Source organism: Miniopterus natalensis, chromosome 19 (genome assembly GCF_054644295.1).
Source record: "Miniopterus natalensis isolate mMinNat1 chromosome 19, mMinNat1.hap1, whole genome shotgun sequence".
In the NCBI taxonomy this organism is placed as follows: Eukaryota; Metazoa; Chordata; class Mammalia; order Chiroptera; family Miniopteridae; genus Miniopterus; species Miniopterus natalensis.
This window is the reverse complement of record NC_142099.1, coordinates 2,470,997-2,497,596: the sequence shown is the minus strand read 5'-3', so window position 1 is coordinate 2,497,596 and position 26,600 is coordinate 2,470,997. Positions and strand designations below refer to the sequence as shown.

The 26,600-nt window shown below is 52.4% G+C and overlaps 1 protein-coding gene across 4 annotated transcripts in view; it reads right to left on the bottom strand.

Moving 5' to 3' along the window:
• Nucleotides 1-758: 758 nt before the first annotated feature.
• Nucleotides 759-26,600, bottom strand: part of CDC14A (cell division cycle 14A) — a 64,978-nt gene continuing 39,136 nt past the window's right edge. For 2 of the 4 annotated variants that reach the window (XM_087827955.1, XM_087827956.1), the window contains exons 8-16: nt 21,692-21,779; nt 20,124-20,354; nt 16,353-16,491; nt 13,632-13,791; nt 10,922-11,037; nt 9,042-9,089; nt 7,697-7,819; nt 6,732-7,077; nt 759-884 (exon numbers count right to left, since the gene is read on the bottom strand). In XM_087827955.1, coding sequence (XP_087684081.1) covers nt 855-884; nt 6,732-7,077; nt 7,697-7,819; nt 9,042-9,089; nt 10,922-11,037; nt 13,632-13,791; nt 16,353-16,491; nt 20,124-20,354; nt 21,692-21,779 — 1,281 coding nt within the window. In that variant the 3' untranslated portion in view covers nt 759-854. Of the gene's footprint in view, nt 885-6,614; nt 7,078-7,696; nt 7,820-9,041; nt 9,090-10,921; nt 11,038-13,631; nt 13,792-16,352; nt 16,492-20,123; nt 20,355-21,691; nt 21,780-26,600 lie in introns of those variants that run through there. The other 2 variants (XM_087827953.1, XM_087827954.1) reach the window with 1 other exon arrangement.

The following is a 26,600-nucleotide window of genomic DNA, read 5'->3' as shown; positions in this document are numbered from 1 at the left end:
TGCCCGGCCGTGTGCGACGACGGGCGAGCGCGGCCTCGTGCGGAACGCAGACTATCCTAAGGGCTCGGAGCTCTCGGGGAGCCGGGAAGAGAAGCACTGGGCATGTCGAGTCCTCTCCCGGAGGAAAGCCGTGCTTTCCGGGAACCACCGGTGAATCCTGACCTCCCGCCGGGCGCTAGATTTTGCTGAAGCCCCCAAGGGTGCAAAGCTAACCGGCTCAGCAACAAAGCAAAAGAAAAGCAGGGCCTAAATGAAGCCAGAGAGGAGGATTCTACTCGAGATAAACCCGGAGGAGCCCCCGACGGCGGCCCGGCTTCCCCGAAAGGATGCACCGCCCCGCGGGACACAGAAGTCATTCTAAAAGCTCGCCCCCTGCCGCTGCTTCGCGGAGAGGAGTCGCCTACTCATCGTAGTAAAAACCATACGAAACAAGTTCAAAATACAAATTATTTTTGGTAGCAAAGAGCAAGAAAATCTAAGTCAAAATATAGTCTAGCTTTTCCATAATCGTATATATTTATAAATTTATGAAAATAGGCTTTTCGCGTTCACAATACATACATAAGGTAACACTGTACCTGTACACGAAACAACAAGTGCATCCCCGCGGGACATTAAAAAGAACCCTTCGCGGCACCCAGCGCGGCGTCCACGGTCCTGAGCAGCGTTGGTGAGGGCGGTGTCGGCGCAGGGCCCGGCCGGAGCGCCCGGCCGCAGGCGCGGGCTCGGGCTCGGGCGCGGGCGCGGGCTCGGGAGGAGCTGGAGGTATCTTGCGGCGGCGGCTGCGTCCCTCTGCGTTGCGCGGCCAGGTGAAGATTTGCGCCTAAGAGCAGCTTTCACCGAGTGGCAAGGCCTTAGTAATGGACGTACTCAGATTGCAGGGACTGTGCGGGGGAGAGACACAGAGTGAGGTTAAATCCCACCCCGCGGAGCGCCCGGCTCCGCACCAGGCTCCTTCCTCGGGGGGCAGGCCGGGGCTAATGCACAAGAGGTCAGTGAAGTCACCTGGGGAAACGGGCGCCGCAGGGCGCTGGCTAAGAAGGAGGCGCTGGGCCGGGAAAGGGCCTGCAGGAGAAGCGTCTGTTTTAAAGGGCTCGCTAACTTGCCCTGGCCGGGGCGGCTCCGCTGGTTGGAGTGTCCTCCCCATACACCGAAAGGCTGTGGGTTCAATTCCCGGTCGGGGTACACACCTAGGTTGTGGGTTGGGTCCCCAGGTGGGGTGCATTCGGGAGGCAACCGATCGATGTTTCTCTCTCCCCCTTCCTCTCTCTAAGACAATATCAATAAGCACGTCCCCGGGTGAGGGTTAGAGGCTTTCTAACTTATTAACAGCGATGCAAAGTTAAGTATTATTTGAAAATTGGTAGGTAGCACTAAACTCGCCTCCAGGCTTTTATGCAATAGTGTTGAATTTTACTTAAAAATATTAAATGGCACCTGTAACCAAACTAGGGCTTACTTGCATACTTTAAGGATATATGCACTCCTGAATGAAACACAGCGCGTATCCAACAAATGTGAACGCTCCTACAGCAGCAGACTCAGCAGCCATTTAAATAAATTCCCCGAGGACGGGTGAACTTAATAAAACAGCCTGCAACTCCTTTCCACTGCGCGCTTTGAACTCCGACCTTAGGCCCCCGAAGAGTCCAGCAGCCCCGAGAGACAGTCCCAAGTTGCAAAAAAGGCAAACGCCAGTTCCTCCCTTATCGCCGGAGATGCTAACACATAAAAGGAACAGGTCGGGATATGTAACTGGAGCGCGGACAGTGAAAATAAACCCAGAAAAGACAGAGAAAACATGCCTACTAGTTATTTTTGAGCAGCAATCAGCAATTCGAAAGGAGAAACACAAAATCAGTTTCAACATTACCAAAATCCCTTGCACAATTCTTCCAACCAAACACCTTAGAACAACATTTACTCGATTGGCTACCAAATGCCCCTTCTCCTCCCCCAGTAATTATTTTATGAATAAACCTTATCATTTCTGAGGCTCGTCCGTGTTGTTGACAGCACAGGGGTCAGTAAAAAAGGAATCTGCCCATTTTGCAAATAATTTACTAAACGATTCAAACTATCTTTGTTCAGCTTTGAAATCCCAGAGTTGTATATCCTAATGCATCTTAAATAAAAAAAAAAAAGGGGGGGGGACCAGCAATGACAATGAAAATGAAGGAAGTGAGACCCAAGGCATAACTATTATTTTACAAGGTGGCCCTTATTTATACGATCAAGAGATTTTAATTAAATAGAATATTCGATTTCATGTGGCCAGTAAAGTCAATAGGGTTATAGTGAGTTAATAACCAGATCAAATTTATCAAGAATATATGGTATTTTTATGGTACACACACCATAAAATTAAGAATACAGCAATATTCAACCTGGAAAATAAGAGTAAAATTACCTTACACGTGCAGCCCCCAAAATTTTTATGTCAAAATATAAGAAATCTTGTTCTCTGAAAGCAGTTAGATTTGACATAAAACAAAGTGTTAGGTAAGGAGATCAAGACAATTTGTTCTTTTCTGGAAATTCACTACTAATCTGTTTTGGCAGATGTAGGTAGTGACTTTAAAAATTCAGCTCTTCTGGGGGAGTTTCTTTTTTAAACAGCCTAGTTACCTAATCAGGGGAGAAAAACATCTAATAATTGTAGATACAAATACTGACTGATCGTTAATAAATAAAATTAAAAGATGGCTTTCAAAAACGGAAAATCATAAGGAATGATGCGAGATTAAGGTCTTTGCCAGCAAAGGAATGAAGCATCTTCAACGTTCAAATACCTTGAGTCAAAAGATCCTGTGACCGGAATGTTAGCCCCCTACTAGGTCAAAATCCTGACTCAAAATCACATGTGCTTTTGCCACACTCACTGGTGTGTTTTTTCCCCTATATTTCCCCATTTTTCCAAATCCCTTAAGGAAGAAAAACAGTTCGCTCGTTACCCTTGGTATGAGTTCTAACAAGAGGCAAAAAACACCTAAAAAGTGTTTTGTTTTAATGACACATATAAGTAAAGGGGGGAAAGCACATGTTTGACAATACGGCATCTTATTTTATATTTAACTCCAGTGTTTTAAGTTTTAATGAGCAAAGGGGGGGAATGAACGCTGGGGGAAACCGTGTATCTGCAGCTGCCTTAGAATCGGCCTCGTGTCCCGTGTTCGGACTGATGCTTCCCCAGGTCTGGCGATACCTGAAAGCATCTGCCTTTCCCAAACAGTAACACTTCCCCTGACCCTGGCGGAGGCACAGCTGAAGGTTTGTTGGAAACAGTAACACGAAAGGCTCCTGATAAAAATCAGCCAGAAACAGGTGCAGGCGTTTTTCTAATGTTCTCTAGGCATTTCCGAGACCCCCAAGGACAAGCCGATTTGGGTTAACTAAAATGCTATCTAAAATACCTAAAATATCCTTTCACCTCCCTTACATAACTTTTAATAGATTCTCTTTTTTTCTGGGGAATTTAATCTGTGCTTTTCAACAGAGTTCAGTTGTTAGGTGACAGGTTGTTGACGCCCAGCTTAACTCCGCCAACGATTACATGAGTGTTCTCAGTTCACCTGAGCACCAAAATTATGTTTACATTTCTCAAACGAAACCTATTTTATTTTAGTAAAGCCACATTTGTAGGAAAACTAAACCCTTGGATGACTGCATATTAGAGCTAACGCTGAAATCTTGCTTTTCCTTAGGGTTTCAGAGGCCCACGAGGAAAACAGGCTCCCACCTTCTCTCTTTGCTTAATGTCCACAGACCTCGATATTTTAGCCAACTTTTAGTTCAGTCAACATTTATTAGGCACCTACTAGGCTTGGGAAGCTGAGAAAACAGCGAGGCCTCTGCGAAGTGGAAAAGCCGCGGGGGAGGGAATGGGGACAGGGTCCCAGGAGAGGGAAGGGCATCTGCCTGGAGGGGTCGAAAATGCTTCCCCAGAAACAACTGTTGAGCCAGGTCAGGGGCTGAAAGACCAGGCGGCGCAGGCCCCGCACAGGTGATTAAAATGCGGGGGGAGGAGAGCGGAGGCGGAGATGAAGACGGGGAGCTGACGGAAGCACCGGGGCGACCTGGGCTCGCGGGGTCAGGCGAGGACGGCGCAGACGCATCCAACTCAGTGGTAAGTCTCAAAAATAAAACATCGAATATTCAAGGCAGATACCGCAAGTAATTCCAACCTGATGAAACACTTCCCCCCACCCACGCCATAATCACGCAGACGCCTCCGGGTGTCAGGGAGGGAACGGCGCTTCACAGCAGGTGGGGCGATGCCAACGGAGGCCCCCCTTGCTGGGCAGCAGCGACCTCGGGGCCACCGAGGGGGCCGCAGGAATGAAAACAGCAGGGCCCGCTGCCCCTCGGCCACCAGGCGCCGTAGCGTCTGCTCCCGTTTTCTGTGTGAAGCCCTTAGTGAGGGACCAAGGACGCCTTCGTTTCTCTGGGGGCTGAACCGCGGCAGAGAAGGAGGGAGAAAGCGCAGCTTTCATATCAGACTCCCTCGGGCGCCCGTCACCGCAGCCCTGGGAGCTTCTGGGTCCTTCCCAACGCTACTGGGAGGGGGTGGCCTGGGACTTCCTGGGCCACCTGAGGATTAGAAACACGCTGAGGGATTCATCCCTGGTTCTTCGGGGTCCCGTGTGTCGCATCCTCAGAAGCATTAGAAAGGAGGAGCATATTATTTAGACACGAAACACCAGTGAGCAAAGCTGCACCGGACCGACAGGAAAAAAACTCAGCCTCCTACTTTATGCCTCAAAAAATGGGGATTTCCGTCTTAATTTAGACTTTCTGCCAGCGAGCCAGCAGGGGTAGGACATGGAGCCTCTCCTCTCCAAAAAGAGGGGTTTTTAAGGCAAAAATAAAGGAGGGAGAGTCGGTTATATGAGACTGGCTGCTGCCTCCTCGGGGGTCAGAGAAAGAAAAATGCTGCGGTGCTGGGAGCTCTACTCCGAAATGCTCTTTACAAGAAAATGACAAATTTAAGAGGGAGGAGAGGGACCGAGCAGCTGCCGCCCACACAGGCTGTGACTTTAAATTTAATTATTGGAAAATTATTCGGGCCATAAAGAGAGATGAGGAGGGGAAGAAACATGAGAAAATATGGACTGAAACCCAAATTAGGTTATATAATCATGGGAGGGGGGGGGGGTGAGGAAATCAACCATTATCTAAAGAACCGCCCCCCCCAGGGAAAGAGGAAAACAGGGACCCAGGAAAAGTGGGGTGCTAGCCAGGCTCCTGGTATCCAGCCGAGCGTGGGCTGCTCACAACCTCCAGCCGAGAGCCCTGCGAGGTGCTTGTGTGTCTGTGCGTCTGTGTGTCCGTGTCTGACGCTTTCTCTAAAGAGGGAAAGAGCTACACCCGGGTCTAAGAAAGGGGTAACGCGCAGTTACCAGGACTTGGGATTTACTGACGCTCGCAAGGTGGTGGGATCCCAGTCGAAGGACGGGCGGGGAGCTGGCAGCTGCCCGGGGCCCTGCTCTGCACAGGCATCTAGAATGATGTTTACAAACGTCCTGGGGAACGAAACCAGACGGGGGAGCTCTAGGTGCCAGCAGGACTGACTGTGTGGACAGAGGAGGCCTGAGGTAGGGGTGAGGTGGTCGGCTTCAGGCAGCACACGCACACGCACACGCACACGCATGGGCACGCACCTGCACGCTGCATCTTGTTAGAAAAGTGGTTTCTAATCTGCCATCTAAGGAAGTGGGTCCCACTAACTGTCACCCACGGGGCTGCCACTCCGCGGAGTGGGCGAGAGGCACGCGGCCTCCCCACCAGCCCCTCCCTGGGTTTCGAGAAGGAAACGTTAGAACAGTGGGCGGAGGGTGACCCAGAGGCGTGCTGGGCCCCGCGGGGGGTCCGTGTGGCCGCGGACGTCGCCGGCAGTTCCCTGACCTGTGCGAGCTCCTTCCTGCCCTGTCCTTGTTCTCGAAAACCAGAACTCACGTCCCCAGAGCCCTCAGCTCCCTCTGAGGCCGTCAAAATACGTGATTAAAGTGACTCACAGCAGGGTGAACCCACAGATTTCACCCCAGCAGGGATCACCGGTGATTAAAAAGGAGCTTGGTAACCCGAATAAAGAGCTCGTGGGTACAGTGTGTTTGGGGAGCTTTCGTCCTGTCGCTGGGGAAACGAGAGCCCCTCCCACCCGTCTTCCTGATATTCTGCTTCCCCCCCTGCACCCCAGGGACCCTCATGAGCCTTCCTATGCTCACCTTCCACTGGCCAATAAATTAATTCTGGGTCAGTTCCCTGAGCGGAGACACCTTCAAGGACCCCATGGCCAGTTCCGAGATTTGTTCACGACTCCACAGTTCGCCCGTAATACGCGGCGTGGAGGAGGCCAGGATCCCCGAGGCCACCGCCGCCCAGCAAGCCTGTCTGTCCTGTGAACCAGCTCCTGGCTTCACAGCAGATCCGTCGGGTGACTTAAAACCCAACCGAGAGCTAACCGAGGTCAACAGCCTCCGTGATGGGGGGGATCAGAGCTAAAAAGCAGTGGGGGGAGGAGAGAAAGAAGGAAGAGCCCCGGTGGAAACTGGGCGTTTACTGGAGGGGGGGCCGGGGGACGGGCCCAGGCAGGCCCCGCGCAGAGGGAGGGGCGGTCAGAAGGCCTCCTTGGCGCTGTTGAATTTCTTGGGTGGCGGCCTGGGCGAGGGGGGCGAGGCACAGAAGCTGTGGTCGGGGTTCTGAGGGCCAGGAGGTGGTGTCTGCGGACTTACGGGGATGGAGCGGCTGAGGAACCTGGCCGAGGAGGAGGTCAGGCCGGCGTAGGGGGGCCGGGGGCCGGGGGCGCCGGGGGCGGTGGCCAGCTCCTCAGTCTTGGCGCCCTGGGGGCCCGGCTGGCTGCTCGGGGTGCTCCCGCTGCTGCTGGGGTTCCGGCTGTGCTGGTTGTTGTTGAGCTCGGGGTAATTCCTGGAAGACGCCTGGGAGCTGCCGTTCAGGAGGTTGATGAAGGGGGTGGCCCCGAACCCCGCCTTGGAGGGGGAGGTCTTTCTGTTGTCTGGGTCGTCGGTGGCAGCGTTCAGGTTCCCCAGAGAGCTGGCTAACCGGGAGTTTATGGAGAAGCTGGATGGGAAACACAGGGCGGGGGAGAGCAGACGACGCTGGACACCAGGGCTCGTGTCCACAACACAATGACAACGTTGGGGGAATGTGACGGGGACAGTGCTGACCGACGCACAGGGGACAGAGTGGCTTTCTTGTCCCGCTGGGCGATATTACAATACGTGGTCTTGAGTGAGACCCGTGAACTCCTCCGTCCAAAGCTGCAGAGACCCAAGAAGCTGCCTAAACACCGAGACCCGAGATCGGGGTGCTGCCGGTCCTGAGGCAGGACGTAAGTGACACATACACGCAGCGTGAAAACCTAAGATTAACTCAGACGTATCTGATCGCCTGACGACACGGACCCTGCCCACCTTGGGAGAAACGACAACCCAACGTGTCCTTAGCACGTACAACTCCACTGTTTTCAAGTCAGCCGACCTACAGAAAGGGACGCCGCATACCATGGCCTCCAGGGCCTTGTCCCCCCACTCACGACGGGCGGGAGCCCCAGCGTCCCAGAGCCTTTCGTGGTTCCTCCCCTGACCTGGGCCCTCCTCTGACCCACTTCAGCCAAACTCACTGCCGCGGACGCCCCTCACCTCCCGCCAGGACCTCGGGCGAGGGTGAGAAAATTTACCTTCTTATACTGGTGCCCGAGGGCAAGGGGCCCCTGTTGATCCTCTTGGCCGTCGCCGAGGGGGACAGAGCCACTTTGGAGATCTTCAGAGATGACGACGACCCTTGTGGGGAGGTAGCCAGTCTGTGAGGGGAAAACGGGCAAAGGGTCACCCGACGGAAGCTGTGTCATCTCGACAGTGAGCAGTCGACTAGGACGAGCTAAACCGGTGAGCACTAAAGAGGTCCCGGCAGGTCCCGGCAACGGTGACCGCGGCAGGGGACAGTGGCCCTGTGCCAGGCGCCCTTCTGAGAGCCTCACAGATGTTCACTCGGCTCAGCCACGAGGCAGCGAGGCCTCAGCCCAGGGGCCAGACTCCGAGCAGATGTTCTGTAAATGTTTGCTGAGTGAACAAAAAGAGGGGAACTGGACTCAAATCCAACAGCCGGGCCCCAGCCCAGTTCAACAGCAGCTCCGCCGTGTCCTGGACAAACCCTCCTGCTCTCCCATCTGCGGCAGGAAGGCGCATTCACAAGGAGACTGTCCTTCACCGCCCTCCCTCCCAACGGCAGCCCCGCGCTGTCCCTAAGACAAGAATTCCAGGGTGTTGGGGCCCCTCAGGACTGCCCCCGCCAACCAACCTAAACCTGGGCTTCGTAAGGAGAGGTGAGCGCACCACGGTTGAGGTCAAACTCTCTCCTGCTCTTGCCAAGCCCCCCACGGGTGGCTGGACACGACCAGGGAGCGTGCAGGGGACATTTCCCCAGAGAAAAACACTAGTGTGTCCTCTCCGACTGGAGGGTAGGGAAGGAAAAGCAACTAGGACATATGGGAGAGCAACGAACGCGTGCATAAATAGCAAAGAGGGATAATGGAAATGTTATCAACCGAAGGCAAAATCTAGCAGGAGACTGAAAGGGCTGTGACAGCCAATGTCATTTATCAGTGACCCCCACGTGCAGGGAAACAGGCGGTGGTGGCAGCCACCCAGCCTGGGGGCAGCTCAGGAACACGAGCATGAAAAATAAAACCCACTGGAACAGAAAGGAAGGAATTTAAAAAGGGAAACAGGCCCAGCCAGTGTGGCTCAGTGGTTGAGTGTCGGCCTATGAACCAGGTCACCGTTCGGTGTCCGGTCGGGGCACATGCCCGGGCTGCTGGTTCAATCCCCAGTAGGGGGCGAGCAGGAGGCGGCCGGACTACGTTTCTGTCCCCCCTTCTCCCTTCCTCTCCCTGAAATCAGTAACATTTAAAAACTAGAAAGCGAAACGCTGTGTGCAGCTCAATTCTTGGCCTGAGGGCCAGGGTGCGTGTAAAAGGAAGCGTTATCTACGAGCTACGAGAAACAGAACTGTGGTCACCGTACCTGAAAGGCTGGGACACTGGCCTCGGGTGCCCTGTAATATTGTCCAACCTACAAAAATCAGAGACAAGCGCTCAGGCGTCGCCAGGCTCCCACATCCCGGCCAAGACCAGAGGCGCTGTGTTCGGGGTCCGAGCAGTAAGAGTATTAACTTGGCCAAAGGGAGACCCTTGCACACGAGTATCGGTATCCGTTCGCTTCATAAAACCAACCCCGGCGCCGGCAGGACGTCCGCTGCGGTCATTTTGTTTCCTTCTGAACTCCATTCGTAGCAAATTGCTTTTTAATCAGAAGGCGGTACTGCATCCACTCAGGGTATAAAGCGTTGGACGATTGTACCGCGACGTCGTTAAGAAAAACTCAGCTCCAAAAACAGGAGAAAATTTCTGAGACTCAAAGGAGAAAAAAAACCAGAAAAATCCTACCGGAGCGGGGCTTCTAAAATGTGCGGTGAAATTCTCTCATTTATTTTCCCTGTTTATTTGCCAAGTTAGGTTCCAACTTACCCTGTCCTTACAACATCTTAAGAATCAAATGTAAATGTTTGAAATGAATGTTAATATAAAGCCATTTCTTAAGAGTTTCAAGGGGAAAAATGGCAAATAAATTTAATCTTGAGCCCTGGCCGGGTGGCTCAGGAGGCTGGAGTGTCGTCCAGGAGCATCGTCCAGGACACCGAAAGGTGTCGGGTTCGATCCCCGCTCAGCACATAAGCCGAGGCTGTGGGTGGGATGCCCGGCCGGGGTGCATAAGGGAGGCAACCGATCAATGTTTCTCACGTTGTTTTTGTTTCTCTCTCTTCCTCTCTCTCTTCAAATCAATAAAAAACATCCTCCGGTAAGGATTAATAAAGGACTCTCGAGAGCCCTCCACTGACTCAGACAACCTGCGTAAGGAGACAGACACCAGCTCCCCGCTAACTCCCTCCACCGGGGGAGCGACGGGGCCTCTCCAACCCCCGCGGCCCAGGTGTGGGGAATGACACCCACCTGGCAGAACACTCTTCCTGCCGCGTGTCTCTCACTCAAAAGTCAGAGAACCCGGCCGGTGTGGCTCGGAGGTTGAGCACTGACCCATGGACCAGGAGGTCACAGGTTCGGCTCCCGGTCAGGGCACAGGCCCGGGCTGTGGGCTGGATCCCCAGTCGGGGGCGGGCAGGAGGCAGCCGATCCATGACTCCCCCTCTCCCTTCCTCTCTCTGAAACTTTGTTTAAAAAAGTCAGAGAAAAGTAGTCCTTTCCCATCATGTCCCTCTGTGGACTTGCTACCCGAACATCACAATCAGGAATATTGACGATATTCAGATGTTTGCACCTACGTGGATCCTGAAGCCCTTTTTTCATCTAATATGAACTATCAGCAGGTTTTACATGTTGCCATCAGAGGGCAAGTCCCGTCAACTGACTCTGCTGCGTAGGTTCAGGCAAAATCAAGACGGTTTATAGCATCGCAGGCACGGTAAGAACTGCTTATTCAGTTCTCAAAAGCAGAAGGTCAGGCTCGGGAGGGAGGGACAGCCGGGCGCCGTGTGCGGTGCTGCTCTGCACGCCCAAGGTTCACACACAAGCCTCGGTGCCCCTGTGAGGTCTGCCCAGGAAGCCCCCGTGGGAGGAGCGTGGAACAGGGTCCCGGGGACAACTGAGCGCTCAGCAGTTTAAGGCGGGATTTTCAAGCCTGAGATGCAGAAGTTGCCTTCACTAAGCTTCTAAAATTTATCGCCCCCCTCCCCATGGTGCTAAAATAAGAAACACCACAAAATAGTAATACACCAAAAAGACGAGAGGGGAACCAGTACTTGTACAGTAATATTCAAAAGAGAGGGTTACACGTTCTATCCGCACACAGAATCACAACATGGACTTAAATGCTTCAGATCACTCTACCTAAATGCACAGGGCGGAGAGGAGCGCGGCTGTCGCTGGCTCTTTAAGGCACGGAGTTTGTCTCCCTGGGTTACGCTGCTTTTTATCTCCAATTCTTCATCGTCTTCTAAATTGTTCTGGGGAAAAAGTGCATGTTCCACAGAAACGTCATTAGGAGCGGTTTGGCTTTAGGTAGCTTTCTTGCTAGATGACAGGTGATCTCTGTACATAGGCATATTTTATATCGATTATCTTAAGTCACTTTAACACACTAGGAATTCAGCACTGTTGACACAGAGGGGATACAGTCAATGACACTGTTACAGACGAGGTGTTGTAGAATCGTATACCCGAAACTAATATAATTTTATTCACTAATGTCACCCCAAAAATGCAATGTAAAAAGAACTTTAAAAAGGCGCTGTAATAACGAGGTATGGTGTCAGGCGGGTGATCATGTCATCAGTTACATAAACGTCTAATCACTAGGTTGCACACCTGAAGCTAATATACTGCACGTCAACTGCAATTAAAGTATTTTTAATTTTTTTAAGAAGATGCTCGACTATTCACCAATGAACTGTACTGGTCCGATTCCAAATCAAAGACACATGGGTATGGATGTGGTAGGACTTAAAAAGAGTTATTAGCTGCAACGAGAACCACCACCAAAGAGACTCTCCTGCAGACAAAACCAGGCTTTGGAATCTAGCCTAGACACAGACTGGACCACAGATACAGAGCAAATATATTTCCAGCAACTTCCAGGGCCCATCAGAGCAAATTCCATAACTTGTTTATAAAACAAACAAAAAATGAAACAACTTAGAATATCTACAGTCACTTATTCACATGATTTTAATGCTAGTAAAAGCATTCAAGACCTTCCCAAAAGGAGTTAAAGCTTACTAGAGGGGGAAGGTGGATCTCCTGCCGAAATAAGTCTGTCTTTCCGTCTGAAAACTACGTAAGTCCCGCCCGGTCTTTCCCCAGGCCAGCTGGCGCTGGGTTCTCGCGCCCCGGGGGGAGTGGGGGAGAACTGCGCCCCTTCATCGAGAGACAAGGAACTGCTCACGGAGTCAAGACTATTGCCCGAGCTCCCGAACGCTTCGCGACGGAGCTATGATTTAAAATCAGATTTCTCGTCCTCAGGTGCAGGGTCTCATCTAAAAGCGATGCCACGGCACACTCACCCCGCACCAGTAACGACTGCAGTCTGCCCGTGTCCTCGCCTGACACAAATCGAAAGGCTCGCGTTTGCTAAGGTCCCTTCCAGCCCGACAGCTCCCCTCTCTTTACAGCTCAAACTCTCGTCCGATGAGGGGACCCACAAAGAACTTCCCTCGTCGCGCGCCAGGCCTTTCTGACGGCCATTCCCGGGCTGAAATACCTCCTGTTCCCTGCCACCTGTGTTGGGGTGCAGGGGTACACCTGGGGCTCCAGAGGCGTGTCCTGGGCAAGCCCACCCCTCACCACTGCAGCCATGAATTGAAAAAAGACACACAGCTGGTAGGACAGAGGCAGAAATGACAGTGAAAGCTTCCTAGAGGAGGCAGCCCAAGCTGAGTATTGACTGTAATAAGGAAAACCGGCCAAGGTCACGGCCAAGGTCACAGGAAGGGTCCTGCCGGCCAGGACCGCCAGCTCAGCGTCCCACGACCACGTGACTATTCACAGATGACGGTCTCACAGAGAACAAACAACAGAGCAAAGCACGAAGATGCATTTTATTCCTGCAGTCTTGCTGTCCACACAGACAAGATGAAAGCCGAAATATAACCAAGGCGTGGTGCCCGGAGATTTCGGCTGGATGAAGTAACTGCTGACCACGTTACTAAAACGGGGAGTGAGCGACTCTGGGGAGGCAGCGGTGTGGGCCTCGAAAAAGACCCCTTAGCTAAAACGCAGCACCTGGGGACAAAGGGACGAGCCGTCGTAGGGAATGACAGGAAAGGAGAGCTTGAAATAGAAATGAGTAAAAACAGAAGTGGAAGGATTGGAAGAGAGAGATGAATGGAGCTTTTAGCAGGGTCGTCTCTAGAATTCTTTTCAGCTCTCCGATGCGCATCTATGAGACGTGAAAGTCGAGGAAAGGCGACAGTGTCATTTTCATAAGAAGTTGCTTCTGATCGACCAAAAGTTTGGATTTGGCAGAGCCCCCAAGGCCGTCTCCTCTCCCTCCTCACTGCCACCGCCCAGACCCCTGTCCCCTGGCCCACACCCTCATCACCAGCTCCCTGCTGCACAGACGCCTCCTTCCACACCACCGCCCGGGTGACTTCCCCAGTGACTGTGCACCGTCACCCCGACCAACGGCCTCTGCGGCGCCCCTGTGCACCGTCACCCCCGCCCAGCAGCCTCGCTGGACCCAGCGGCAGCGGAGAGAAACGTGCTGAAAAACGGGCCTCGGAGGCCTGAGGCTTTCAATGACCCACTCCTGGTGTGAATTATTTCAACTGTCCCATTAAAATCTCTTCTCAACATCTATTTCCATTTTCAAATAAAGAGTCTGCCTCTTTAATTTCCTTTTTGCAGCTATTCTCCGAGCGGGAGCAGCCTCCTCTGTGCCTTACGTAACCGAGCACCTTCAGTCACAGAGCTCAGCTCTCCACTCGGGCGCCTGCTCTCGAGGGGGCGGCTCCGCGGGGAAGGATCAGGGCGACGTTCCGTGTGCCTAGACGCAGGACGGGCGTCTCGGGGGGCCACGGACACCTCCCTGGGGAAAACTCACCTCTCCAAATCGCTCCACGTTTTGTATTTTACATAAGCTTCCGCCGATAGACATGTCATCCAAGCTGGAAAGAATTGTATTGATACTCCCGTCACTGGATGGCCTGCTTTTCAGTTTGGATCGGAAAATGTCCCCTTGGACCCATAACGATGCTTGTTTTCTGTAAAAAGGAGAGAAGACAACCTTTAGAGTAAATGACCATCATCTCAGAAGTACGATGTCTTATCAACAAAGAAAGTCAAGTCGGCGGCCTTGGTACAGATGTTTCTGGTTTTTGAACTGAGAACACGTGGTCCACGGTGCAGCTGCTTCTGCGTGGAGCTGACTGACCTCTTCTCCCCCACTTCCCGAGTCCGGCCTAATCCTAGCTCCAGGTCATCCTAACTCCCTACCTTCATCAGCCTTCCACTCTGGACCCAACCCTGTCCCAGTGTCCACCCAAAGCCACCACTGGGCATTTCACACAGAAGCCGGCCCACTTTCTAGCTCACCCTAGACCTACTGTTGTGTGGCTTGACCACCAACCTGCCCATATGTCTCCTAGTGCACCCCCCCCCCGGGCGGCTGTGGAAACAGAGGTAGTTCCTGGATTAAAGAATTGGGCTAATGAAACGATCTAATATCAAGGGAGGACAGACCAGAAGGCAGTACCCACGTCTCAGCAGGTGGAAGGAGTCAGATATTCAAGGAGAGTTACTCGTACTTGGTACAGATGGAAGATTTAATAGGAAGATGGTTAGAAAGAATTTATAGAATTTCAAGAACTTCTTGAAACACACAAGAAAATGTAGCTAGAAGGGAAAGAAGTGATTTAGGAAATTCCCCGAAGATTCAACCAGCTGAATCTAATTTAGATGTAGCACCCCTCAATCTGAGCCCCACGGGTCACTGCCATCAAGCCGAAACACACACTTCACAACTAAACCTAACGCATTATTTCACCTCTAACCCTTTCCCACAGGAAACAAAAACCAGTCCATCTTCTACAGTAACTGGCATGAGTCTTTCACGATGAATTTCTGATGCCACCATTGCCGAAAATTCTTCCATATTCTTTATTCTTCACACCCGAAGCCATACTGGGATTTTATTCTTGCTTAGCCCATAGATTCCATGCCAACGGACTGTCAAGTGGATCCAATGATACAAGAGTAAATGTCAGGAAGCAATTCCCAATCTTTTAATAATTGAGTATTTCCGCAAAAATGTGAGAGTCAGACACAGTTCCAACTCAAACCTACGCCATGCGCTGGTTAATTCTAATAAACCACAAGATTGTCAGGTATTGTTTTAAATTCTTTTGTTTCTTATAGTTCAGATTTTAACTTTTGCTGTATTAGGAATAGCAAATTCTTAAATCTTTTAAATAGATTATTCTAAAAAACTGAACGCACTTTCCTTGACCTAACGCATATATTTAAAAATAAAAACATTATAAAAGGAAACAGGAGGGACCAATTATAATTAAAAACTCAAGCTATTACTGTTAAGACATTTCCAAGCATTTTTCCATCTCTTGAACAGGTTTTCTTCATCTTATTTTTGGTAATTTCCTGAAATAAAAAGCACTAGTTGAAACTATTAATTTCCGATGTCACTCAATTCAATTGTGAAATTTACCAAATGCTCTAAGCACCACACTGGACGTCACATTAGGTCGACACATACAGAGAAGAGCGAGCTCAGAGCCTTGTCCCATCGTGTGCATGGTGGGCCACCAGCCTCACCTGGGTGCTTGTTAGAAACACGGACTCTCAGGCCCCACCCAACCTACTGACTCAAAAACTGCATCTAATTCAGATGCTGACAAATACCCAATGGACCAGACGGACGCTGATGAAAACAAGGGCAAAATTTCTGATCGCGGATTTAGAAATAAAAAAGTTTAACCGAAAAAGCGGTTGCTTCCTTAAAGGGAACTTCACTCAAACGGAAGCTCTACTCTGCAAAGACACAGCTCCGTGCAGGGTCCGGATGGAGACCTGATGTGTGTTCTCCCCGTCTCGGCAGGAAACTTAAAAATCAAGACAGCAGCCCTGGCGGGTGCGGCTCGGTTGGTTGGGCGTCGTCCGGCGCTCCAACGGGTTGCTGGTCGATTCCCGGTCAGGACACGTGCCCGGGGGTTTTGGGCTCGATCCCCAGCAGGGGGCGGGTAGGAGGCAGCCGATGGACGTTTTGCTCTCACATCGATGTTTTTCTCTCTCCCTCTCCCTTTCCTCTCTCTCTAAAAATCAATAAACTATTCTTTAAAAAAAAACAAAAAACTATCAATAGAGAACTTCCCTTAAAAAATAATAAAGACATAGGCCCTGTAAGTAAAACATCTCTGTGAATTGCAAGTCCCCTTGGGACCCACTCCCGGTCCCGTTCTAGTGGATGAAAGTTTGAACGGATCATGCTTTGGATCCAGGTCAGCACACAAACAAAGAGAAGAGTGCCAGGGCCAGTGGGACAAATAAGACTGTGGCCAGATCACACACAGAGGAGACAGGGACAGGCGGGCAGAAGTGGCTCTGTGGCTCCTTCCCAGCCTCCCCGATCCAAGGGCGATAAACGGTCCAAGAAGCCCGGAGCCGTCCCATCCACAAGGCTCCATCGGGGGCACGGACTTCTCTCATGATGCAGCCATTTCGTCACCACGGGCTGATACCGCCCGGGGAAACTGAGGCACGGGTGACCAGGAACCCAGATGGAACTCGATCGTGGGGACGACAGACTTACTCTTCCAGGAAGTGCTGCTGGGGCCCTATGATGGAGCCGGGCCGGCATATTCTGATCCAGGAGATGATCTCCGCGTGCGTGAACCTGTAGTGCTTCATGACGTAGCAGGCGATCAGCGTCCCAGTCCTGCCCAGACCAGCTGCGAGAGAGGGGACAGACCGGACATGCATGACACCGCACATGCAAACACATCCTGCTTAAAAATTCTGTTCACGCTGTTTTATCAGACGGGGTGGGGGGGCCTGTTTTCACCTGAAGCACCATTTTGCCCCGATCTCACACCAACCTGCTGAGACAACTCAAGTTTAATTATGGCTTCCTCGGGGCTCTTCTACTAATATGAGAGTTAAGGGAAATTCGTCTTTGTTTGTGCAGAGGTCTGACAAGACCCAGGTGATCACGCTGACAGGACACAGTACGGCCTGGCGCAGGACCAGGGCTCAGGCAGTGTCTGGAGCCCCTCAGCTGGCCTTTGTGGGGACCCCAGCCTCCCAGGCTCCCCTCCCTGGGCGGGGACAGGGGGCCGCCGAGTTCCCTCTCAGGCTGCTTGTCACACTCACAACCCCCTGCCCCCAAAAAGGTGGTGCAGGAAATGTTCAAATTTCTGTGAAACTCAGGTTGCTTCGCGTTTCAAAAGGAGCCTATAATTTAATCTATAAAAAGAAGGCACTTTGCGCTCTTACCACGACTGAACAGAATAGGGGCGTCTCGCTGAGTTTCTGTAGAAACTTGAACAGGTTTGTTAAAGCATCCAGAACGAAAGGGCTCCCCGGCGCGGCGAGGCGAGGGCGGGAAGGCGTCTATCTACACCAAGTTCAAGGCCGACCCCTCGCAGGCCCCGGCGTTCCCCGAAATCCCTGCAGAGCCTCGACAGCCGCACATCGGAACACCAGTGTGGCCGTTTTTCAAATGACGGTTTGGGCCAGAAAATTTCGAGAAGTCACCGCCCTCTCTCTTATCAACCAGAAGGCAAACTGGAGGCACCGACTCGTCATAAAACGTCCCACCTTCCCCAGAAACGCGCCTCCGGTTTGTCCCCACAGAGCGCTTCACGCGAGGCTCGGGCCCAGCCGCAAAGCTCGTCCACGCAGAAGGTCCTCGCTGCCGCCTCCCTGTCGCTCAGTCGCCATGCTCGAGGCCGCGCTCGTTCCCAGAAAACTAAGCCGACTTAATTAGGGCAGATGTCACAATAACGATCGGGCCTACAGCAGATAACGCCGCCGTGGAAAGCCGCAGAGCCGTAATTAAACCGAAGGGGTAATCCTCATAAAAGGCTCGTGCGGGTGTGTCCAAGTGGGAGACACGAAACGCTCTCGAGATTTCGCCGCAGGTGGGGGTGGCCTTCCCACACAGGACGGGCCTCGTGCCCAAGCTGCCGGCTTTAGGACGTCGGTCAAGGCGGCGGAGTGGGCACGCGGTGGTCGCCGCCTCCCACGACCACAGCAAAATGACAGCTGAGGCGCAGAACCACCACCGAGAACCACCTGCAGACCAGCTGCACAGCCGTCCTGTAGCTGAGACGTGAGACTAGAATGCACTAAATGTACCGAAACTGCAACAAATTATTTTAACGCTAAAAAAAAGGCTCTGGTTTTAAATAAAGGTGTAAGGAACAACTCTGCACTATAAAATAAACACAGGATGTCCCTCCAAAAATGTATACACTACTAAAAGCTGATAGCTCAACTGATGTTTCTTTTATGATTTAACCCATTAGGTTTAATAACTATTCAAAGTGTGTATACATTTTTGGGGAACCCTCTGTACGTATTCCTTAAAATGCCAACGTCACAGATCAAGGATGCGCTACTGAGAACACCTGTAACGAGACCGTGGAACACGAGAAAGCTGATTTCCACAGTTTGTTAGGCTATCGAGAGAGAGGCTGGTTCTAATGGAAGCTTCGCATTTCTCCTCCCCTGGACGTGTCAATACGGGACAGGACACACAGACAGAATACGTGACGCGATACCCACAAAACCAACCGCCTCAGAAATCAGGCCAAACTCATCCCGGGAAAAACACTGATTTTTCAGGACACAAAAGCCGACTTTGAAAGAGCACGTGAGCATCTCCTCCTGAACACCGGTGGCTGCTTGTTGCAGAATCTGCTCTCGGGTTCCACGGATACTTGAAATATGTGAAATTGTGAAATGCAGGCTTTTTCTTGGCAATCTTTTATTATTATTTTATTTGAAAGAGCAACAGAGAAGGAGGGAGAGAAACATCAATCTGTTGTCCCACTTCCTGACGCCGTCCCTGGTTGCTTCTTGCACGAGCCCTAAGAGATCAAACCCCCGGCCCTGACCTATCGGGACTGCGCTCTACCCGGCCGAGCTCCCGGCCCCGGGCAATCTTTACCAAAAGGAGCCGGCCTGGCGGAGTCAGGTCAAATGGGCCACACCTGGGGCGCGCCCGCCCCCGGCCCGCACCCCCACCCCCCACCGCCACGTGACCCGCTCCCACGGGAAGCAGCGGCCCCCGGGAGACAGAAGGACGCCTTCCTCAGAGGTAGGGAGACCCGCCGCAGGGGCCCCTTCCCGCTAAGGAATGGGGAGGGGGGAGTGTCCACGAGGACGAGCATGACCCCAGGGTCCCCATCGAAATCGGGCCACGTGCCGCTGGTCTCCATCTCCCCGCCCCGGCAGAGCGCAGCTTCCCATGGCGCTCACGTGTTCAGCCGGTACCTCCACCCACTCGCATCGAAACACAGGAACAGGGGCCTACAGAGTGGTGTTCTAATTACTGTCAGAACCGACGCGGAGCTCGTCGGAATCGGCAGTTACAGCAGCAGCAGGCACAGCACCTACCAGACAATTAGCCTGACGCCCGGCAGACGCGGCACAGCACCACCCAGTGGCCCCGAGAAGCTGCGCGTGGGGAGCTAGGGGCTCACCCCCGGCGGGCCAGGGGATTCCTCCTCTCACTGAAATCAGAGACCCCAGTAAAATACCTCCACCGTGCTGGACAGTCTACAGTGGCATTTGAGGCTCAGGGCAAATAAATATGTTCTTTCCTGTTTGCTGAGCAGCTGAGAAAAGGCTGCCGGAGAAAATGCGGCACGGATGCTCCACGCCAAGTTCGGGACATACTGAAAAAGCACTCGTTTATCTGAAACTGAAATTTAACGGGGCGGCCTGCATTTTTATTTTGCTAAATCTGGCAACCTTATGCCTCCTGTAATCTGAAGGACCCCTGCCCTGAAGTACCCACCCCCGGAGACCAGAGATTCGTGTCCACAACCAAGTCTTGCAGACCTTGCAAAGAGCTAGTTAGTGACCAGTAGGCTGCCACCCCCGGCCATGGGCAGGGAAGACACTCTGGTCCACGATGCAAAAGACCAGCAGGGAAAGGGAGGGGCAGAGGGTGCAATGGGCCCGGACAGCTGGTCATGAAATAGAGCATTAACTATCAGATGGGTGGAGGAGATGGCTGCTTCTAGAAGGGAAAGAGAAGGGGAACCAACCACCCCTTGCCTCTTGACCAGTGTACCCACTTAAAGGTGCCCTGTGGGCCTGTAGACACTGTCCCTCCCCCTCATGAGGGGCCTGGGGGGAGGGAGGGGACCTGGGGGAGGCTCCCCCCACCTGTCATCCACATCTCAGCCACACTATTCCAGGAAGGGATTATTTCAATAGGTTTGTGTTCCACTTTTTTGAAACAAAAAATATATATGAATTTTTTTTTTTTTTGCTACGACACTAGGTGGCTCTGTTGGACGGACTTGCTGGCCTCGGGCTCCTCCCCTTTCTGAGCCGGGCCTGCACACACCTTTGCAGTGCACGGCGATCGCCCCCTCCGTGTTCTCGCAGATGTTCAGGAACCTGCGCACGATGTTGTCGCTGGGTGTGCTGCCGTCGATGAAGAACAGGTCGTAGTGCTCGAAGCCCGCGTCCGTGAAGCGCTTGGCCTCGTAGATCTTCTTGTTCAGCCTCACGATGGCCGTCACGTTGTGCTTCTTGAAGTAAGGGAAATAGGCTTCGGGGGCATGGAGAGGGTAACCTGGTGGGGGGTGGGGGTAGAGAAGAAGCTGCGGTCAGCCCAGCGCGGGACCGGGGACACCCACACCCGCAGTCATCTCCCCGGGGTCCTGTTTGTCTCCTAAGCCTCATTCGCCAGCCTCCCCGCAACCCCCCAGCCTGTGACTCCCCAGCATAATTCCAATCAGTGCCTTTTGAGTTGGTTCTTCTGCCCCCACGGCCCCACGGTACACCTGGCCGAGGTCACCCCGCGGACGCAGGCAGAGTTTAAATGCGTGGCCTGACTGGCCCACAGCCCAGACACATACACGATCTCCGCTTTTGAGCAAACAGGTAATAGAGCCTGTTTACCATCTTCTAGGTAGAAGCGGTGACTTATACACATGCATTTAGAGAAAAGCAAATGCTTTTCAACTTGGGAAAACCAAGTCTGTGTTCCTAATTGGTTTATTGGCCCAAATTATTGTTCTTTTGAGAAAAGGTCATTGGACGGTTAACCGAATATGGCAATAGAACATTGAAATAATTAACAATAATGATAATAACTGTATCTAACGTTTACTGAGCACTTGCTATGCACCAGGCACTAAACGAAGTGTTTGGGGGGATTATCTCACTCAATCTTGCAATGACCCAATTGCTGATGCTGGAAAAGGGAACATGCACACCCCTGGTAAGAGAGGGAGGTGGCGTGTGAACCCTGGAGTTGGATTCCAGGGCCTGGGCTTGGGGCTCATTTCAGGTCAGATCCAACTTGCTCCTAACTGTTGGGTCTCCAAAAAAGGGGACATCTAAGAGCTGCACTTCCTAGAGTTGGTAAGCAGGTCGCTTAAAAATCCTCTAACGTGTTTCAAATGAGTGGTAACAAAAAACAATACCCTACGACCTTGGAACAGCTGTTTGTGGGTGTTACCCACGCCCCGGGCACTGGGTTTAGCGCCGCAGGCTCGGCTGCCGGAGCCTTCGCCCCGCCCTTCTCCGTCCGGCCGCCAGGTGGTGCCCTGGCATCAGGAAACTGGCGAACAGCCGCTCCACCGACCAGGCCCCCCAGTCCAGAACCGCTGGGCGAATTCAGGAATCTTCTTACGGTCTGACCTGCTTGCTCTCGGGTTCCCCTGGGGCGGCTGGGGCAGGGGAAGTGAGCATCGTTCCGGAGACGACCTACGATCCCTGGTTATGAAGCAGCGACCATGCCCCCACCTACTAAAGCATGATACCGAACACTCGGATTACTCCTATATCCCGCCTTTAAACTCTGAACACCCTTTGGAGGACATCACCAAAGGAAAGGCTTACCTGAGGAAATTAAGAATTAAAAGTGAGCTGAAACACATTTTTGGGCGGTAAAGAAAAACCTACCGTTTTCAATTTTGCTTTTTGGATGTGGTCCACTAAATGCTAAGAATTTTCCCGGAACGATCCAGTTGAAATCACCATTTTCAACTCGCTGGCAAGAATTTTGTGAGGGGGGGAAAAAAAAAGAAGAAAAATATTTTATAATTCTTGTACGACTTAGGAAACTTTACAGATAAAGCTGCTTTCACGCTGTTAGTACTAGACTGACCGGAGGCAGGAGCGAGGGACAGACCCTTGTCCAACCCTCAAGGTTATACCACCACCTAGAGTCAGCCAAAGTCCCCTGCTGTGGCCGCAAACCCGACAGCTCCAAGGCTCAGGCAGGGGAGGTAAGGGCCGGGGCTCCTCAGCTCTGGCTGCTGAGCCCTCTCGCAGGAAAGCCGACTTGAGTGTGGCCCACCTCCTGATCGGATTTTCATACGAAATCTCTCTGCATTTGAAATTTGCCCTGTTAAGTGACGTCTCTAGATACTACACCACCAAACGAAACACACCTGCGGGCTGCCGTGGATCCCCCAGGTGCCAGCCTTTGGTCTACACCAGCTAAGGGACCTTGGGAAAGGCCTGAAGACCAGGGCAGGGGCCAAGCATCCCCCCACGGCCCCACCCTCTCCTCTTTCCTCTCCTTCCCCATTTGCCTCTGAACCTACGGACCACTGGGGCAGGGCTGGGGGCACTGGAGATGGTGCAGGAGACCGGGACACATTTGTGCGATGCCGACCCCACCGCCAGTCACAGCGCGGGGGGCCCCCACGTCGCTCACGGCACCGGTGCTGCGGGCAGGAAAGGGCGTCTTCTCCCTACCGGGCCAGGGCCGCCGTGCAGAAGGCCCTCTCCTCACCAGACGGGGCAGACCTTGGCAGGGGGAATCAAATACCATCTGAACTCCACGGTAGGAGCCTGTATTTGTTCCATAAACTGGAGTAAGGCCAACAAGGAAACCTCGGGACCTCTAATTACTTATACTGCCCATTCCCATGATAATCCAAACTTATTGGTACAGTTTTCACGTTTCAAATGCAGATCTCTCTCTACAGTTACAAACGAAACTTCACACGACGCCTCCTGGATGTCTGAACTGCAGTAATCTCACCGTGATACACATGACATCTCCACAATGCCCTAAGGAAAGTCTCCAAGAACTCTACGAGTCTTAGGAGCACACACGCCAAGTCAAATCTCAAACCGTAGATTCTACATCAACTTTAAAGAATCTAATATACAACTCCTTAGGATAAACGTTTTCTTGCTTAAATAAAACAGTCTCCAACTAACGGTCCAATGTCCCTCTCTAGTAAGTGTTAAACGAAAAACAGTACTTAAAAATTCAAAAATAAGGGTATGCGCTGATCCTCAAAAGGCTAAAACGAACTCTTTCATGGACAGCGGAAGCAAACGGGTTTCTGTGTCCACTGTTTCTGTCCCCTTGGCCACTAAGCAGGTCTAGACGAATATATTGAGCCACGTCTGTCTGTCTGGATCATAGACACCCTTTGGTTAAACAGTAACTCTTCAGAATCAGTCATACGGACACGGCAATGGACTCACTGGGATACATCCGCTCGCAGAACCCACAGATTATGTTTGCAAATCTGCCTACCCCAAAAGATAAACATGAATAGTATCAGTAGCCCGCATAGGGCGATGGAGGAAACAGAGAGATTTGGGTCTTGGATCCAAGTGTGGAAAAAAAAATAAGAAAGTTAACTGACTACTCATTTAAGCTTCCAAAATAAGTGTGCCTTCTTTCATAGTGAATTATACAAATGTCAATATTCATCAATAATGCAATATTTAAGGTAACACAATTTGGGTTTCCTAACTAAACATACAAACACACTTCAGAAAAATCTGGCTCAGACAGGAACTGGAGGTACTTTCCAACCCGACCGCGTTTTGTAAACAAACAGCTCAGCAAGGATGAGGCTACAGGCTGAGCTCACTTCTCTCAGTCTAAAGCCTACCACCTGCCAGCACTCTGGGGAAAAACCACAGATGTTCATACTATGAGAAAACACCAAGACTATAAAAGTCTGAATTCCTAAAACTGATGTAGTGAGATGTTCCTGCTTCTACTATAGGATTCTCGGTCTACAAGACCCACCGGGAAGAGCTGACCCTCCCGGTGCGATGGAAACACCTCTGGGCTTGAATTTTTACAACTTCTAAACACCACATCCGTGCCCTTGGGCCCGGCGCTGCTGTGAGGGCCACAGATACATTTTTCAGCCCAAACGCTGAAAAACATTCGGCCTTTATACCGTTGTAACTGACAGGGAGAGAGAGAAGCTGGGCCTTGAGGTTGACAGCTACAGGACTGGTGCCTGGAGGAGCCGGTGTCTTTTCTAAGACAACATGGGTAACAGTTTTTAAACCACTCTGCTGTACACCTGAAACCAATACAAATTACACTGAACGTAAGCTGCAATCGAAAATATTTAAGTGAATAAGATAAAATAACCTTCTGGGGGGAAAAGTGCCTTCTCTGTGTCTCCCTAACTTCTAGACAATGAGCGAGTGTTGACAGCAGAGCCGCATTTCATAAGCGCACACGTGCCCTAAGGACTGGCACTTAAAGCAGAGTAACTACTTCAGTTATTTGGTTTAAATTAAGTTGCCACGCCATTTGGCTTTTAATAATATGCGCGAGGTTCGTAGTTTGGGTTTGCTTTGGACAGTCAGTGCGGAGGAGGGGGGAGGAGGGGAGGGTTGCCTCACCTCTGCCGGCCACAGGCCACAGGCCACAGCTGGGCGGGGACAGGGGGGGGCTGCCCCAGCCCAGACAGGCGCCCCTGCCGATGCCACCCCAGGGGGCGGGAATCCCAAGCACCTCTGCCGGGGCCACTCCGGGGCTCGAGACGTGAAGATGCGCGGCCATCAGCACACACATGGTGGCTGAGACTTGGAAACAGGCGACCCCCACGCCCCCACCCCGCGTATGGAGGGAGTAGTTAACCAGACACCCAGGGCCCAGAGAGCAGTGGCGTCGCAGGTGGGCACGGAAGAGACAAGACGGGAAAGGAGGCTGGGAAGGTGGCCCGGGACGGGAGGAGGCGGAACCGTGGGAGGTGAGGGGGGAGTGAGTTTCTAGAATTAAGAGTGTCCAGGGTTGTGCCAGGAAGAAGACCGGGCACAACTCTTTGGTGCTGCAAGTCTTGGACTAGCAACAGCGGTTTGGGGACGGTCGCAAAGATGAATGCCAGACCACAGTCCGCTGGCTGCGCCAAGAAGGTTCTCGGTAAGGAGTCTGGAGGTAAAAGAAGGGACAGCGGCCAAACGACACGTGAAGGGGAAGAAAAGACCGTGGGGAATTTCCTAGGACGAGACAGACCCCGACCCTTTATAGATCTAACCAACATGACACTGACGTGTTGTTGGCTGTAGTGTGTCACGGTTGTGGAAACGCTGGGCCCCTCCTGTTAGCAGCTGTGGCGACTGGGAAGGAATCTGCTTCCTTCGACGTGTGCGGCCCTTAAGTGGTGTCATCAACGCTATGGGCCAGCTCCAGGGAAGCGCTTCCGACAGTTCCCTGAAGAGTGGGGTCACCTGGGAGACACCCCTCCTCTGTTCCTCCCGCGGGTGAGGGCCAGCCCGTTCCTGCGCCCTGGAGGCGGCCCGACGCCAGGCCTAGGGCAGAAACTCCCATTTTTCTAATTCCATCATCGGTGAACAAGGGGGCAGACCAAGCAGCCTCCAGGTGACACCCCAGTTGGCTAGAATGCCTGACCCGACGCCAACCGGGGACCATCACGCCTCAGGTGGTCAGCCACAAGGACCCCCGCTGGTGACCTCAGGTGACCTTCTGAGGGGCAGGCAGCCTAACAAACCTCGTAGTTCTCAAGCCGCGTGCGAGGGGCCACGCCGTGGCGTCTACGCCACCTGGTCCGTCCCGACTCTCACTGCAGCGGAGGCTCCCTCAACCTGCCCACATATTAAGCTCAACTGGCAGCGCGGGCAAGCCTGGCCGAAGACGACTATCTCGCGGTGCGTGCTGCAAATAACTGGCTTAGGGAGAAAAAGAAAACCCAGCCTTACAGCACAGATCGGGCCAAGTCACAACGGCTTGATGTTCTGAGAAGCAGCTCATACGGACAAAAGGACTAGAACGCATTTTTTTCCTCAATAAAGGAATGAATTTGGGGGGTGGGAGAGAAGAGCGGACAGACAAGAGCTCCAGGAAACAAGTCAACGTAATTTCTCAGCTTTTGAAGTAGGTTCTACGTGAACTTCAAGTTCCACCTAATCTCCCCGAAGGGTATTGAGGCAGCTCCTCGAAATCGCGGGGGCCCAGCTCTGATGGGTCACCTGGAGGCCGCCGAGACGAGGCAACACTTATGCTGCCCGGGAGCTGTTCCTCTGCATTTCTCTCCCTCCCCATCTAGGAGCAGGGCACTGTCCCGACGGGACAACTCTCCTCCACGCTCGGAGTTCATCCGCGTACAGCAACATCATCTGTGATGGCAACATCAACAAGGCGAGCCTTCTGGTCAACAGCAGGAAGCCTCGTTTGGTTCGATTCGGTTCGGTTTTGGGGAGAACCAGAATCTTCACTGGTTTTCCCTGGGGCCAAAGGGCCATTTTCATGTTTTAAGTGAGTTGACCAATGGTTAGATTTCAAAGGGCCAGCTGCTCTCAGTTCTCAGGTGTCCTGAGAATCCCTTGCGAAAGCTGTTGGGAAAGTGCGAATGTTCAGACAGATTCTTCGAGGAAGCTTCTGGACACCATCGTCTAGAAAGTACTCAGCCGACCTTCAGAGCAGAGCGACCAGGATGACACACCTGATCAGTGCAAATGCTAAGAACGCACAGTGCCACAGCCCCTGGGCAGAGGACCGAGACCTTACTTGGGAAGAGACACCTTCCTTTATCAATAACTGACACAATGGGCATCTGTGAGTCACAGGAACATAAAG